At 40.3% G+C, this 16,027-nt stretch overlaps 2 protein-coding genes across 2 annotated transcripts; one reads left to right on the forward strand and one right to left on the reverse strand.

Annotated features, from left to right (window-relative positions):
* Positions 1-4,345: 4,345 nt before the first annotated feature.
* Positions 4,346-9,832, reverse strand: LOC141775224 (uncharacterized). Its single transcript, XM_074648374.1, has 11 exons — positions 9,609-9,832; positions 8,464-8,649; positions 6,852-8,381; positions 6,677-6,769; positions 6,474-6,578; positions 6,075-6,184; positions 5,773-5,970; positions 5,487-5,649; positions 5,225-5,390; positions 4,967-5,061; positions 4,346-4,871 (listed from the first exon to the last, which is right to left on the reverse strand). The coding sequence occupies exons 2-11, from the start codon at positions 8,621-8,623 to the stop codon at positions 4,786-4,788; spliced, it is 2,706 nt and encodes a 901-aa protein (XP_074504475.1). The 5' UTR covers positions 8,624-8,649; positions 9,609-9,832; the 3' UTR covers positions 4,346-4,785.
* A 118-nt stretch (positions 9,833-9,950) lies between these two features.
* On the forward strand, positions 9,951-14,293 carry irg1l (immunoresponsive gene 1, like). The gene is made up of 6 exons (XM_074648375.1): positions 9,951-10,090; positions 10,518-10,572; positions 10,719-10,906; positions 11,264-11,356; positions 12,114-12,319; positions 12,912-14,293. The coding sequence occupies exons 1-6, from the start codon at positions 10,073-10,075 to the stop codon at positions 13,837-13,839; spliced, it is 1,488 nt and encodes a 495-aa protein (XP_074504476.1). The 5' UTR covers positions 9,951-10,072; the 3' UTR covers positions 13,840-14,293.
* Positions 14,294-16,027: the final 1,734 nt, after the last annotated feature.

Here is a 16,027-nt window from a genome sequence, read left to right on the forward strand (position 1 = left end):
AGATAATAGGAGGGTTAAGTGTTCTGACAGAAAACTAGACTTCTACACCTCCTCATCTCTCTGTTTTCAGGCTTTAAACTATCTAGCCCATGACGGGAGACTTTCAAACTTTCTCATTTTACAGCTAAATAGTACACAATGTTTCTGAAAACATTTGAGGCGAGAAATGGGCATTAACATAACATAATATTGATACATATTTGATCAGCGCGGCCTAGTTTGACCGTTTGGTTGGAGTTCGCGAGTGATTGACAGCCGGCTCTCATAGACAGCAGCTGGACAGCAGATCCCAAATCAGCTCTGACTGCTTGTTTTCCTCCGGAATGTGAAATCTTGCAGGTGCCGTTAGGAGCACCGGAGGACACAGGAGGACACAGAGGTACATGCTTTTTTTCAGGTTACCTGTTTCATGTACTACTGTCACGATATAGCGACCGTTTTATAAAATAACTTTTTTTTACCATATTTGCTCCAATCTTTCAAAATAATACATTTTGCTGAGAAACATGTTGAGAATTAATCTAAAGTCCAAAGTCAATTCTTCCTTGGAGCAAACTTTGTTTTTTCCGTGTGACGTCTCATGATTGTTGCTTTATCTTCTTAAAACAGTATGTAAGTCAACTCCAGGGGGTGAAGTTGCTGAGCTTTGTTTGCAAACCAGCCGTCCTGGAAATTTACACAATTAGACAAACAAAAGAGAACAAAAGATGTACGTACCTGAAACCACAAATCTTCTGGGAAAAGCCTGAAAATGTAGCCTGTTGTACAAAATAATTACTATGAATAGTAGACACACCTCTCTTTGAGGATTGCAGCACCATGAATGAAAATTGATTTAAAAATTATGACAGCTCTCTTCAGGGTGTTAATATGAGAGGAACTATTTTACTCCTTGCGGACACCGGCGTCCTCAGCTGACGTTATAGTCTTTCAGTAGCTGTAGCTAAAAGAAAGGTGCTGGTATCATATGAAACTAGAAAACCTAAGGAAGTTCTATCATGTCATGTTATAGCTTGTCGTGAAGGAGGCTTAATAATGCTCCAAAGTTGGGCTAAATTTTAGTGAGGAAAAACTGGCATGGCCATTTACTTTTTTATATTTTCGACATACTATACTATGACTTTTTTAATTTTTTTGACATACTATACTAAGACTTTATTGTATTTTTCGATATACTATACTATGCCTTTTTTTCGCCATATTATACTATAACGTTTTTTGTTTTTTCAACATACTATACTATGACTTTTTCATTTTTCGACATGCTATACTGTGACTTTTTTTGACATAATACTATGACTTTTTCATTTTTTCGACATACTATGCTATGACTTTTCTTCGACATATAATACTATGACTTTTTTTCAACCTATTATACTATGACTTTTTTCGACAATCCTATACGATGACATTTTGATTTTTTTCACATACTATACTATGTATTTTTTCAACGTACTATACTATTACTTTTTTTATTTTTTCGACATACTATAATATGACTTTTATTGTTCAACATGCCATACTACGTCTTTTTACGACATACTATACTCTGATCGTTTTTATTTTAATGACACTATTAAAATACTATAATATGATTTTTTTCGACATACATTACTATGATTTTTTTTTCGACATACTATGATTAGTATGACTATGACGAAATCAAATATACCAAGAGAATAGTCATAAGTGCATGTGGCATTGGTTGCTTGGTTGTTAAGTTCCCGGGTTCTGAGTGCGGCAGAGCAGGGTTCAATCCCCACCCTCAGATCGATGCCCGGTTCCCGACAGTGGAGTGAGACGAGCGTCTCCTGGGGGGTTATGCAAGAAGTTGCAAAAGAAATTGCAGTAAATTTTACTTTACTGTGGTAGTTATTGTGAGAGAAAATACCGTGTCCCTTTGTATTAGCATTTGTGTACTCAGATTTATCCGAATGTTTTGGGAAAGTAGAGACTGTCCTAGCTTAGATACATTTGTTATCACTCTTTCAAAACATTATAATCAACAGTATCTCTTTTAATGAATCTTCCACTCAGAGGAAGGGCAGAATGTGTGGGTCACAAAGGGGAGTGAAGGCTAAATCAAGATAAGGTGTGGGTCACAAAGGGGAGGGAAGGCTGAAACCAAGATTATAAAGAATGTTGTAGTGAGGAAGCTCTCTGTCTTTGTACACTGACTTGTCTGCTGTATGGACCCAAATGCATTTGCTTAATAAATGGTATTTGCTTCTTAACTGAATGACCAGAGACTGTTTATTAAATAATTTCTCTAACATTATGTTATCGCATTAGGGTTAGGTTAGGGTTCTCTCCAGCCTTGAGAAACGGGATGGTTTTCTTCCTGGGGTGGTGTTTGCTGGACTGAATGGCCGTTTCCGCAACTGCCTTGCCTTGCCCTGGTCGTGGCGCCAGCGGTAACGTCCATCAGCCAAGGTTGGTGAGGAGATGTTGAAGGAAATGTTGAAGGGATCCTCTACCAGCACATAGAGTTGAATATATTAGAAAAATAAATAAAGGGTTAGGGTTATATATTATTTAGGGTAAGCAAACATTATATAGGTTAAGTTAGGGTTAGGTCTGGGTTCTACCAGCAAGTACCAGAAAAATAAATAAAGACATACGTTATAGACATAGACTATGTGATGGAATAATTGATACACAAGTTATCTTTGGAAGGAAGAGGTCCGGAGCTGATGATGTCTTACAAAAGAAGGTTTATTGAAGCTTGATCAAGGAGAATTGACAGGTCTCCACAATAGATGCTCTCTGCGTGAAGGCATCACAACTCTGTCCTTCCTCCCTGGTGCTCAGTGTCTTACCCCTTATCATGTTATGACTTACTTCGTTCCTCTGGCATCTCTGACCCTGGTTGCCCTAGCGACTGGCTCTACGGTCTCCACTACAGACCAAGCTGTACAGATAACGGTGGCTCCTCTAGACAGGACTCCAACCCAATAATGTCAACAGAGGGACACTCTGACAAACACTCTGACCTTTCTACCAATAAGAGAGGAATTGATGGAAAATTCCATCACAGACTATATTTGCTTTGTAACAATTCAGTAAAATTTGTTTTCAATTTGTTTTTTGACATACCACAGTATAGTATGACTTTTTTCACCTTTTTTGACATAATATACTATGACATTCTTTTTTTTTCTGACATTCTATACTATTACTTTTTTATGACTTTTTCAACACATAATATGTCAAAAAAGTTAAAAAAAAAAAAAAAAAGGTCATAGTATAGCATGTTAAAAAAAGTCACAGTATAGTATGTTAAAAAAAGTCGTGAAAAGAACCCACAGAAAAAAAACATGCTAACACGGGGAGAACATGCAAACTCCACAGAGAAGGGCACCAAAGCCGGGTTTGAACCTGCAACCCTCTTGCTGTGAGGTGGCAGTGGTAACCACTGCAACACTGTGCTGCCCACAGTTTTAAAATAGTATGTCGAAAAAAGTTTTTCCTTAAAGCTCACAACACCACACTATAGTGTGTTTTTGTTGTTTATACAACGTTATTCCATTACAGAAACTTAGACATTTTAGAAATTTTCATTTGTTATGATACGTTATCAGAGCAGTTCTCTTTGCATCTTTATGACTGGCGAAAGTTATGATAGTTCTAATGTGCTGTGTAACCAAGGAATCAGATTCCTCTTGCAAACACTGTTGTCACTTTGACATGGAAGTATAAAGCATTATAAAAGCTGAAGTTAAAATGCATTATGTCCATTACTTATAACACTTTATAAATCTTGTTATAAATTGTCATACATGATTATAAACACAAATAATTTTATAAAGCCTTATAAATGCATCATAATGTCTTATGAATGTGCTTATAATGCATTATAGACATGACCAAATTTCTCGTAAGGGAGACAATAAAGGCTAATCTAATGTAATGTAATCTAATATAAACCAGATGAGTTGACAGTTAGACCAAGAGTAAAGCTGAAGCCAAATCACTGTTTGTTTTCATTTATTCTTTCAGAATAAAACCATCCTCCCATTTTTCTTAACATATCTTCATCCTGAGTCAGGTGTTGTTTTGTGAATTGGACCTTGAGACGGGGCAGATAGTGGTTGTAAGTGATGCACAATTTATGGAGCCATCAGCAGCTGCATTTCATTCTTTGTGAATTCTCCCGAGTATGTTTTCACTGCTCACTACGTCCCTTGTTCAGTTCCAGCTGGGGACCTGTGTTGCATCTCATTTCCCCCTTTCTGCCTCCACTTGTTTCATGTCACCTCTCAATTGTCAGCTATTAAATACAGGCAGACATGCTATTTTAAAAAAAACGTTTTAAAAAATGAATCAGTTGACAGTTATATTATTGGTGACATTATTATTTTTATTATTATATTGGGACACAGACATTACACAACATCAGTCAAATTCATTTTCGCACAGTGAGCTTAAATATAGGAAAATGTTCTACTCAACCCTTATTATTAACAGAAGTGCAAAATGAATATCCACATACAGTATAATTTAAATGTATAAATATATATTTTATAGAAATATTAAACATTTATCTTCAAACATTCTTTGCTGAGAATCTTAAGTGTACATCAAGACATTGTGAGTTACAAATGGTTATTTTCATTGCCAAGACATCCACAGTTAAAAACACATACACAACCGGCAATACACACACTTTCACCAAGTCTTTCACACATTGCTCATAAAGTGTAACTGAGCTTGTTGAATGGAAATGGGGAGCTGAAGAAGTCAATCTTGTGGCTCTCTGAAGGAGAGAAATTAAGTACGAGACAATCACACCATAGTGCTTTTCACTCTGTCAAAGATCTGTCGGACTTTTACTGCAGGGACACAGCCCTCCCTCACAATGGTGATGGTCCCTGTGGAAAGAGTGAGATAGGCTTGAGTTAGAAAGTGCCTGTGAAAACACACACAAAAAAAGGGAGAACGTAAAGGGACTATTTCTGCATTTTACCTTCGTCAATCTTCAGGCAGTTGACCACGGTGGAAGCAACAACTTCATTTGAGTCCCCATCGCACAGAACCCCTTGGATCTTGTGTCCCAGTCGACTGTGGCAAAAAAAGATGGTAGGAGAGTGTGTGTGAGTGAATGTGCATGTAGTTCCCATCCATTAGTCATACTACGATGACACATTTATCACTCTGCTACACAAGACACACTGAGATTAATCTGCTGTAAAAGGACATTCAAGTTCTGTGAAGAGACACTTACTTGATGACCATGGTGTGGTGAGTGCTGTCTGGCTCTCCGCTGGGATTGGCTGACGTAATAGCAAGGGGTCCGGTGATGTCACATAGGTGGCCGGTCACCGTGTGGTCCGGGACGCGGATCATGATGCTGTCCTTTGTGCCAACACGGTCATAAGCTGGTCCCACTCCTACACAAGATGAATTAAAAGGTGAGGTGAATATTGATGATTGATATTAATAAGATGAAACAGCTGTTAACGGAATCCAGTAACGTAGCAGCTTACCTAGTTTGAACAGCCAGTCTCCTTTGCTGACGATGCAGCTGATGCCTCCTGGATACACATTCCTCATAAACTCCCAGAGCAGAGGGCTGAAGGGAGGCTTGACTGCTACCAGCTGCTCCACATTAGAGATGCAAATGCAGATGGGCTTCTCTGCTGGTCTGTCCTGGATGAGGTCACAGATGACAGGTTGAGGAGTTTCACATCAAAGGCAAAATGTTGATATTGGATTTAATTATCTGTGTCATATTACACTTCAAAATGATACCAGCATGTTTTTCATTCTTACTTTAATATTGTAGATGTTCTCTATAGCTTGAGGATTTTTACAGGAGGCAGCCAGGGCATACACAGTGTCTGTGGGAATCCCACACACCGCTCCTTCCTCGAGAAGGCCAGCGATCTTCAGGAGACCACTGGTGAGTCGTGAATAAGTCACAAGACAGGGGAACTCTGGAGCAGACTCCTGCTTCACTTCCTCCTGAGACTGGTCACAGAGGAAGGGACATTTTCATAAAACGAAAAGGAAAGAATATGACAGACCATTGTAGAGTTAGCAGAGTAATGCAAAAGGAGTGATTAATTGGTTACCTTTATTAAGGGAGGGCCCATAGGCAGCAGTCTTTGTGAGAAGATGCAGTTCACCAGTGACGCCAGAGCTCCATATATACAAATTGTTGAAAGTAGTGCAAGCATGGCAACTGTAAAGAAAATGTTGTCACAATGTTTCAAAAACAATATTTTTTTACTAGGGCTGTCAAAGTTAACGCGTTTGCCCACTCCCATGTTGATAAGAGTATTAAATACTCGACAAATCTCCCTTTAAGGTACATTTTGAGCAGATTGAAAATGTGTGATTAATTTGCGATTCAATATTTTAATCAATTGACAGCCATAATTCTTTTTTACATATATGGTTTTGATTTCAGCCTATTTCTAAATTTAAAACCCCCAAAAAAATATCCAGAAATAGGCTTTGGGCATACTTACTTTCTAGTTCATATGGCAGTCGCTGCAGAGTCGAAAGCAAGAAACAGACCAGAACAACCTCCATGACTGCTGTTAGAAACAGCAAAACCAGGTTCCTATAGGCAGCTGACATAGACAATGGAAGAATGAAAACAAGCTCAAAAACAAACTAATTAATTACATTTATTTCAATACTATAAAGCAAATAATCTTGTAGGCCTTACCAATCAGCATAAGGAAAGCATTAATAACCAGGAGAGCGATGGCTCCTGCTGTAAAATCGTAGGCTGCCTCTGTGGAAAACTGAAGCAGGTTACCTAGAAAAGAAAAACAAAGGATCAGAATTTTGTGTAATTCAGTCACAAGTCTCCATTTAAACATGTGTTTGTACTGACATACCTGCAAATCTAAACCAGGTCCAGGTTGCCCATACTGCTACATAGATGGATGGGATGACTGACCCAAAACGGCCACCTCCTGTGACTTGCAGCCGGCTGACATAGGTCTGGATGATGGCTCCAGAGATGAGGACCCAAGGGACAGTCAGATGAAGGAAGGCAGGATTCGTACTGGATGACCTTGCATGGAGAGCAGAGAGAGCTGCAACCCCATTTGAAAGGTAGAACAGGGCGTCTGAAGCCTGGTCAGTTTGGGCCAGCGCCTCCTGGTCTCCCTGCTCAGCCCTGCAGCACCTTAACACCTTCTTCAATTGGTCAGAGGAGATGGGCTGTGGTCCTACAGGGATTAGAGACTTCTCGGCTATGGTGTTGATAAGACGCGAGAAAGTACCATACAGGGAGGCTGCGGTGAACAGGGAGCAAGCTATACCAAAGAAGATGTAGTATCCCTGGAGAGGAATCTGGGGGATTGTTGAGAGTGTGAGCAGGACAAACAGCATGTTGTGGATCAGCTCCAGGACATCAGTGTTCAGGCTTCCCACGCAGAGCACCAAGCCTGCCATCACAAAGAACCAATCTCCCACCATTGTGTCCCTCCCTGAGACCACTTTACTGTCCTCCACAACCAGAGCAGATACCACAAACTCCTCCCAAGCCTTGATCAGCCAGTATGTGGCATGAAGACCAAACTTAGTGGTGTGGTAGCAGTCTTGGCGTAGATGGGCGTAGTAGCTGGAGAACAGCTGGGCAGCTGTGATGATTGAGACCCATGCAGCTCCTACGCTAAAGGACTTCATGTACCCAAAGCTGTAGAAAGCAAAGATGAAGGGGGCAACAGTGTCACAGAAGAAACCCAAGGCCATGGGCTCTGCGTATTTTGTGTTTTTCTTCTTCTCTTGGCCAATGCTCTGGGCGCTTGCTGAGTTAGTGGTCCCTAGCAGAAGAACATTAAAGAGGGGGGTGCCAAAGCCTTTGAGGACTAGACGTTGAGTCAGACCTTTGACAAGCAGAGCAGCTGAACCGTAGATGGCAAAAATCAGAATGAGCAACTCGAGAACCCCAGAGACCACAAGGGCCCAGGAGCTCGCTACCAGACCCACTGCTTCAAAAACTAAGGTGGCTGTAATGGCCCCAAAAACAAACGGCATGATGTAGTTGACCGTGGCAGAGCAGAAGGCTAGGACAAAGGACAGAAGGATATAGGGGACCAGACCAGCGATGGCTGACTCTTTTATGGACAGGAACAAATGGGAAACTGGGATCTCTGTGGTGGCATTCAGAGACATGTTGCTTATCAAGTCCAAGTCCATCATGTTAGAGGACAGGGACAAATTGTTCATCACCTGATGTGGTATAAATGCTGTTGTAGGAGTTTCATCCAAGGCACCAAAGTAGATTCGGGTGGCACCATAACTGCCCCAAAGAGCAGCATACCCAATGAAGGCAGTGCCACTCAGGTGATCATATTTTCTGAAGGAAAGCAGTCCGGCCACCAGTTGGCATATACCACCAATCAGGATGAGATGGACACCTGTTAAAAAAACATGGAATTTAAATTACTAAGACAATTTTATTGTATATTACTTTTTATTATATAATTTTTAAAGTTTTACCTGCAAGTATGTTCTCCACCCCGACTGGTGCATTGCCAGTGCGTGCTGTATTGAAGTTCTGTAGAAGTACGAGGAATGCACTGATCCCATTGGATAACATGCCTAACACTCCTGGTTCACCATAGAAACTGGCTGGAAATCCATCTGATGTTGCCATCATGTCTTTGTTGTTAAGCTGCAGTTCCACTGAAATAATGAAACAAATGACATGAATGTATGTAAATTTTTTCCATTAAGTAAGTATGTAGTGCAATACCAAATGCAGAAATACAAATTGAGAATACTGTCTTATTCTTGGTTGATTGACTGAAACTATTTATTCGCCAAAGTGGAATAGTATCACTGTGTTGCTAAAATATAGATGCAATGCAGCATCCAAGGAGTCCAAATAGTTTGGTTCTGTTGACCAATCACTGAGTGGGCCGGCTGACCAATAAGAGCAGACTGGGCTTTTCGGGATGGCAGGAGCTCAAACAGAGTGTTTCAGACAGAGGGTGAAAAGAAGTGCTGCAGCACAGCCGGATTGAGGAAAATAAAGCGTTTTTTGAATATTAAAGCATTTGAACATGTTCTAGTAGAAACCCAAAATACAAGTATGCTCCTGAAAATATGCATAATATGTATCTTTAAGTAGCATAAATATACTGTAAAGCCCAGAGGATAAACTGTTAAGTCCTAGAAACTCAGTTAAGTCAAATTGGAAAGTTCTACACTCTTTTCTGTCTTATCTCCCTAAATACTTACAGAAACCTGAGAGTCTTTGACCCTGCCCTGTCTGTCATTACGGTGCTGATCCACTGTAACAAGAGACACAGAAGAGTAGCTGTACTCAACTTTCCTGCTCTAATGACTGGAAAGCAACCGGTATCAGCATAAGTAAGCATTTTATGCTAAACTAACATACTGATATTTACTGACATTTACCCAAAAGACAGGTACTGTTATATATTTTCAGAGTTGTAATTTTGGTATTCTTTGTTAATTTTTTAAATATCTCAATAAGAACTTTGTTCTGCCATTGAGCACATTTCAACTAACTGCAGATATTTAGCTCATGTGAAAATCAATCATCACCATCAATTTATTATGTAGCATTTTAAAGGTTACATGTAATAAAGTGTTTGTACTAGAAAATAAAGTCTTACCTGTTGAAGACGCTCAGAGAGATGAACTGCTGAGTTGTTCTAGGCAGGGATGAAAGTCTATCATAAATAAGGCCTCCCTGCGTGTAGGTGGAGTTCAAGAAATTCCCCCACACAATCAGTCATCAGCCACCTGAGAGGTGACATCACTGTTTTTCACCTTGAACAATAAAGCACCAGCCCTTCCTCCTCCTCCTCTTCTTCGGAGAAATGAAGATGCTGATGATGATGATGATAATGATGTGACGATCATCGTGGAACTTCCTCCGTTTAATCTATGGTTATGGATATGCCGGTCCTTCCCTGTTCCTTCCAGCTCAGTATCAGTAGCCATTGTGAGTCCTGGACTATATAAGGCAGGCACCCTGTCAATCTGAAAAGCATCAGCATCCTTGCAACAACCTGTTGGCTGCAAACTTACTGCATCTAAGAGAAAGAAAAAAGAAGAACAACAACTGACTGAAGCCATGATCTCCACATTACAGGTAAAGATTTAAAGATATTTTACAGGCCTATTTCTGATTTATAGGGATCTATATAATTTTGTTCAGGCTTGAGTAAGACAAATAGATTGCTGGGTATGCTTAAAACTGTTTAACTTCATCCAGTCCAGTGTAGGATTTAGTACAAAAATCACAATATAGCGTGAACTGTGCGGGTGTTTTTTTGTGAGAATATGCTGGGGGGAATTTAACAGAGCTTTTGTTAAATGTTGAGCAAATTACACATACTGTACCACACCTGTTACACCAGCACAATAGCTCTTTCAAAAGAGGCACACAGACTCAGTAATATTCATTATAGTGATGCCAAATTGTCAATATCCACTAAAAGGAGATCTGAAAAAAACATTTTATAGTAATACAATAAAGTGATTTACAGGTGTAAGTTAAGATACTCTTTGTCCTGCAGAAAACCATTAGACCAGTGTGGGCTGTCAGAGGACTGCATACGTCTGTGGTGGAAGGTAAACTTAACTACATCCTCTTTGTTTCTCTGGTTCAGTCATTACAAACAGTTTTACTTGTAGACAAACAAACTAAACAGTTCTCCTTTACTTACTCATGACCTTATTTGTGCTCGCTACATTCCTTGGTCTTTCCCTTCTTGTAGTCTCGAAGCTCCCAGCCCCTGAAGACACAGTCACAGCCAGCTATGGGAAGTTCATCAATGAAGTAAAGCCCCGGCACTTGTCCTCCGTGGTGCTCCACCGCAGCAAAAGGATGGTGCTGGACAGCATTGGAGTCGGTCTGATTGGCAGCACAACAGACGTGTTTGAGCTGGCCCTGCAGCACTGCCAGGTGAGGCGGAGAGGAAAGAAAAAAATAGGTCCTATCTGATATGAGGCAATAAGGCAGATGAAAGCAATTGCTTGACCTTATGCAAACAGTAGTTGTAAGTCAGTGCAACAGCTGTGTGTGGACAGACAAGATGAGTTAAAAAAAAATCCCAGGTTATTATTATACTGAATTTCATCTTGAAACAGGCAGGGTTTTTTTAATGTCTGGTGACCTTTTCAACTGAAGAGTGATATGCCAGAGACTTTTAAAGTTCACTTTATACATGTGATGACACAATTTGTGACTGTAAACTGGTGTATTAAAAATGTCCTTGAGACAACTCCCTGTGTTTACCTGTCTCCGTCTTTTCCCCTTCAGCTCATGTATGCTCCCGATGACATCAGCTCTGTGTACGGACGCAGGGGCACCAGGCTGTCTCCGACACTGGCAGCTTTCGTCAATGGAGTGGCTGTGAGTATAAATATGTGGAACAGATGGGTCACCATTGTCCCCAGTGCACCTCAGATGCACTTAACCCATAACCACAACCAAACTACAGATATTTTATTCTCAGCTATGGTACCGCTTGGGCAGCCAACCGTAAGAGGGGTTGATGAAAATGTTGAATTTACCCCACATTACCATTCTCTGGAAATTTCCAACATTATAGCTACGTTCCAAATCACATTACTTTTAGTACATAGTGCAGCTGCCCCTAAAAAGTACGTACTGTTGCATGCAGTATGTATGCAATTGGGACATACTACTTGGTCATAACATTGCGCCTCGAACTCTGACCTTCTTGCTCATATATCTGCTGTGCAGAGGATTGTAGGTCAGAATAGCCAGAAAAGCATGCTGGCTTGCATACTGCAAAATGCGATGGTAATAATGGTATTTTTGGCATACTGCATTTGACATACTATGTATTGAGACATACTAAATATTTTTCTGGCATACTAAATAGTATGGTAGTTTGGGTATTGGAATGTCTGTAAACATTGCTTGGCCTCCATTCATAAAAAGCCTTCGGGATGTTAAGCTCATTTCCGCAATATGCATTTGCCTCCAGTGGCAAAGGGATTATTTTTTTGGCCACAGTGAGCGTTAACCGAGAAAGGAGATGAATTGCATCATTTAAACACAGTGTTCACAAATAGCTACTGCATTATTTCATTTCAGTAAATCTATGTACTATTATTCATAATGATTTGGTTGTTTGCTGCAGACTCACTCCATGGACTTTGATGATACGTGGCACCCTGCCACTCATCCCTCCGGAGCGGTCCTTCCTGCTGTGTTAGCACTCACTGACATGATGCCTGCTAACAGCAAACCTAGTGGCCTGGACTTCCTGCTGGCGTTCAACGTCGGCATTGAGATCCAGGGCAGATTGATGAGGTTCTCTAATGAGGCCTGCAACATCCCCAAGAGGTGAGCGCCTCAGAGCGTGAGTCAAATTGGACATAGATACTGTAATTTATGATCTAATAGCATCATTGAAGTAGGTTTTATTCTTTACTGGGTCATTATAGTCATGATTTAATAGATATAAAGCCAGATTTGTGTTGAGGAGTTTTGATTTGTACCACAACGTATCCACAGGAGTCTAAAGAGATCCATATTTGACTCTGCTGTGTGGTTTACAAGGAGGCCTGTGCAGTGTCATGTGCAGCCTCTTACTGGTGTCAATGAGCTGTGAAAGGCGTGTTATTATGTTCATCTCAAGGACAGCAGAGGCTCTGTGGGTAGTGTTAGCACAATTAGCCATGTGGAGGAGAATATCACACAGGACTCCATTTGGCAAGTGTTTACACCAAGTCAAATGACTCACCACATTATGTGCTTGTTTATCAAATACTAAAATGACTAAAAACCTATTTCCTTTAACACCCCTGAAATAAGCTGTCTCTGCACACAGAAGCTCTAACCATAATGATGGAGAGCACCCATTTAAAATGCTTCCGATGAGTAAATAGTTCCAAAACACCAGACCAAAGTCTCTTTCTGTCTTTCTCTTCACCAGGTTTCACCCTCCCAGTGTGGTGGGGACCATGGGAAGTGCAGCCGCCTGTGCTCGCCTGTTGTCTTTGGACCCCTCCCGGTGCAGTCATGCCTTGGCTATAGCTTCTTCTCTATCTGGAGCCCCAATGGCTAATGCTGCCACTCAGTCTAAGCCCCTCCACATCGGTAATGCATCACGTTTGGGGCTGGAGGCTGCTCTGCTGGCCTCCCGAGGCCTAGAGGCAAGTCCCCTGGTCCTGGATGCTGTCGCCGGTGTGGCTGGCTTCAATGCTTTTTATGAAGACTACGTGCCGCAGCCTTTAGAATCACCCGATGACGACGGCCATATGTTCCTGCTAGAGGAGCAGGACATGGGCTTCAAGCGCTTCCCCGCCCACCTGGGGATGCACTGGGTGGCAGATGCTGCAGCCTCAGTCCATAAGCTTCTTGTGGGGTTTGGCCCTGGCACCGTCTCCCCATCTCAAGTCCAAGACATCCTTCTCAGAGTCCCCAAATCAAAGTACATCGACAGGCCTTTCCCTGACTCTGAGCACGAGGCACGCCACTCCTTCCAATTCAATGCTTGCAGTGCTCTCTTGGATGGGGAGGTGACTGTGCAGTCCTTCACACCCGCTGCCTTGAGGCGCCCCGACCTGCTCGCTCTGCTGAGCCGTGTTCACGTAGAGCATCCCCAAGACAACCCAGCTAATTTCAACAGCATGTATGGCGAAGTGCAGGTGACACTCGTCGGGGGTGACATTCTGAAGGGACGCTGTGACACCTTCTATGGCCACTGGCGCAACCCGCTGACCAATGAGAGCCTGAGGAAGAAGTTCAGGAACAACGCAGGGGCGGTCCTTCCCTTTGAGAAGGTAGAGAGGCTGATTGATGTGGTGGAGGAGCTGGACAGACTTGGGGACTGCACGGCCCTTCTCTCGCAGCTGCAATGAACACTCACAGACACAATGGCAGCAAAACAGAAATGATTGTACATAAATGCATTAAAAGACATTTTTACTAAATATTTACAGTAAAATGTATTTAAAATGACACATTTGTACAAATCAATGCTTAAGAATATTACTTGTTTATATACCTATTACACTTAAGTTGTCAAATGTGATCTAGTTACATTGCAAAAGGAAAATGAAGGAAGATTTATGTATGTATTTATTAGGTTTATTATGTATTTATACTATCAGATATCAACATTACACATGTATGAAGTGTTGCAAATTTCTGTACTTTAAACTGTTTTTGTGCCAAAAAAAATGGATTGTTAAATGTTAATTTATAATAATACTATGCAAAAGCTTGGAAACATGTCAATACAACAGAATTTCTTCTTTGACATTCCAACATTTCATTACACAAATGTTGCATTTCTGTTTGTGTGTTTAATAAAATTACAAAAAAAAAACATTGTCTGAGAAATTACATTTTCAACAGAAAAAAACTGAGAAAATTTGAATGTGTTCCCTTTGCCTAAAAAAATATTCATATTTCTTCCTGTTATTAACACCCCACAGTTACAGTATGTCCTGAATTCCCCCCCGGGGATTAATAAAGGTTCATCTTATCTTATCTTATTTAAACACACATTGAAAATGAAAGCAAGATAGTAAGTTGTCAGAGAAAATTCAACACACTGTATTTCCCTAAAAGAAAAGATTCTATAGAGAACATTAGTGACAGATGAGGTCACAAAGTAGAGCACATTACTATGTCAAAGCTTAATCTCTTCCAGTAAATCATTTAAAACCAAGTGGACGTCCGCAGTCGTCTTTTCACGATAAACCTTCCTTTGTCCTTCAATTGAAACAAGCAGGACATTTTCAGAGTAACAAAGGTCAACAAGGAACTGCTATGAATACAAAACTCCCATAAAGGTGCTTTTCTTTTTCAAGACACATTTGGAGCGCAAACAAAAATGAGCAGCCGTCTTTTCAAATGTGGAGCAGTGCTGGGAAAAGAGGGCTGTTTTCCTCATTCCAGTCTGTGGCCATTCCAGTTAATGTGTGTGTTGGATGAATCCACAAAGAAATGATTTGCAAAGTCTTAATAAGGGTCAACCAAGTACTAAAGAAAAAGGCCACATTAAGTTTATTATCAAAGTGAATAGAAGAACAGTCTAAAATACAGCAGAATAGCATGCACTGTTTGACAATCTTGGAAAGAAACCAAGTAATTTACAGTTGTAATTTATTAACTTTGGTCTCATCGTACAGAGAGAGGGCCACCCAACGTTTTGTGTGTTATTTTACACAATTTTCTTCGTAATTCAACCTGATATATTCATTATGTTTGGGAAATGCCAGGGAGCTATAAAACTTAAAAGTTCTGTAACATTTTGAAATGATGGACCCAAAATTAGGATCAGCAGGGTAAAAGAGGTTAGAGTAATTTAAGGGCTAAAGCCAGACGAGGTGTCCCATTATCAGGAATTAATGGACGACAGGGAGGGGTTGCCTCTACAAAGTCCATTAACATCTGATTGTGGTAACCTCGCAGAGCATTATCCCACTTACACCATGGTCATTTGCCAAAGAAAAAAAACTTAAGACCATTAATTTATATCTTCATGTGTTTTGCAATCAAAATCTAAAGTTTTTCACACGCTATAACTCTTTTTTTCCCTGGTAACACCTGGGGGTCTGCTAATACCTAGAACAATCATTACCATCTCATAAGGTTCTAATGCAATGGAAACATCATTCACTTCTCCAGTAAATAGGACAAACCTTAGATACGACTTGGCAACGGGAGATATTTTTGTAGTCCGCTTGAATAAAATAAGATTGAAATTCAGTTACAGTATCACAAAGACAGCAATAGTACAGACAAATAAAGAAAGTGAAAGAATAAATAATTAGAGCTATAAAAAAACTAAACTAAAATAAGAATAGAATAAAAAATGGAAAAACTATAGAAGAACATATGGTCTGGTTAAAGTGACTGTAGTGATTAACAGCAGCAGTGTCAGCAAGTCTATGTTAACAGTGTACACCAGACTGATGATATGACTAAATAATGGAAATTAGTATTTGTCTGTATTAATAGAGATGTAATATAAATATACTATAGAATATGATGCAGAAATTAGAACATATTAACATAATATAGTATAATACTATACAT

This window comes from Sebastes fasciatus, chromosome 10, assembly GCF_043250625.1.
Source record: "Sebastes fasciatus isolate fSebFas1 chromosome 10, fSebFas1.pri, whole genome shotgun sequence".
Lineage (NCBI taxonomy): Eukaryota > Metazoa > Chordata > Actinopteri > Perciformes > Sebastidae > Sebastes > Sebastes fasciatus.

Coding starts and splice junctions, on each gene's coding strand:
- LOC141775224 (XM_074648374.1), bottom strand. CDS start 8,623: ATGATGGCAACATCAGATGGATTTCCAGCCAGTTTCTATGGTGAACCA. Junction 6,579..6,676: donor TGCTTTCCTTATGCTGATTG/GTAAGGCCTACA, acceptor TGTCTATGTCAG/CTGCCTATAGGAACCTGGTT. Junction 5,650..5,772: donor AGAACATCTACAATATTAAA/GTAAGAATGAAA, acceptor GACCTCATCCAG/GACAGACCAGCAGAGAAGCC.
- irg1l (XM_074648375.1), top strand. Junction 11,357..12,113: donor CTTTCGTCAATGGAGTGGCT/GTGAGTATAAAT, acceptor TGTTTGCTGCAG/ACTCACTCCATGGACTTTGA. Junction 12,320..12,911: donor GCCTGCAACATCCCCAAGAG/GTGAGCGCCTCA, acceptor TCTCTTCACCAG/GTTTCACCCTCCCAGTGTGG.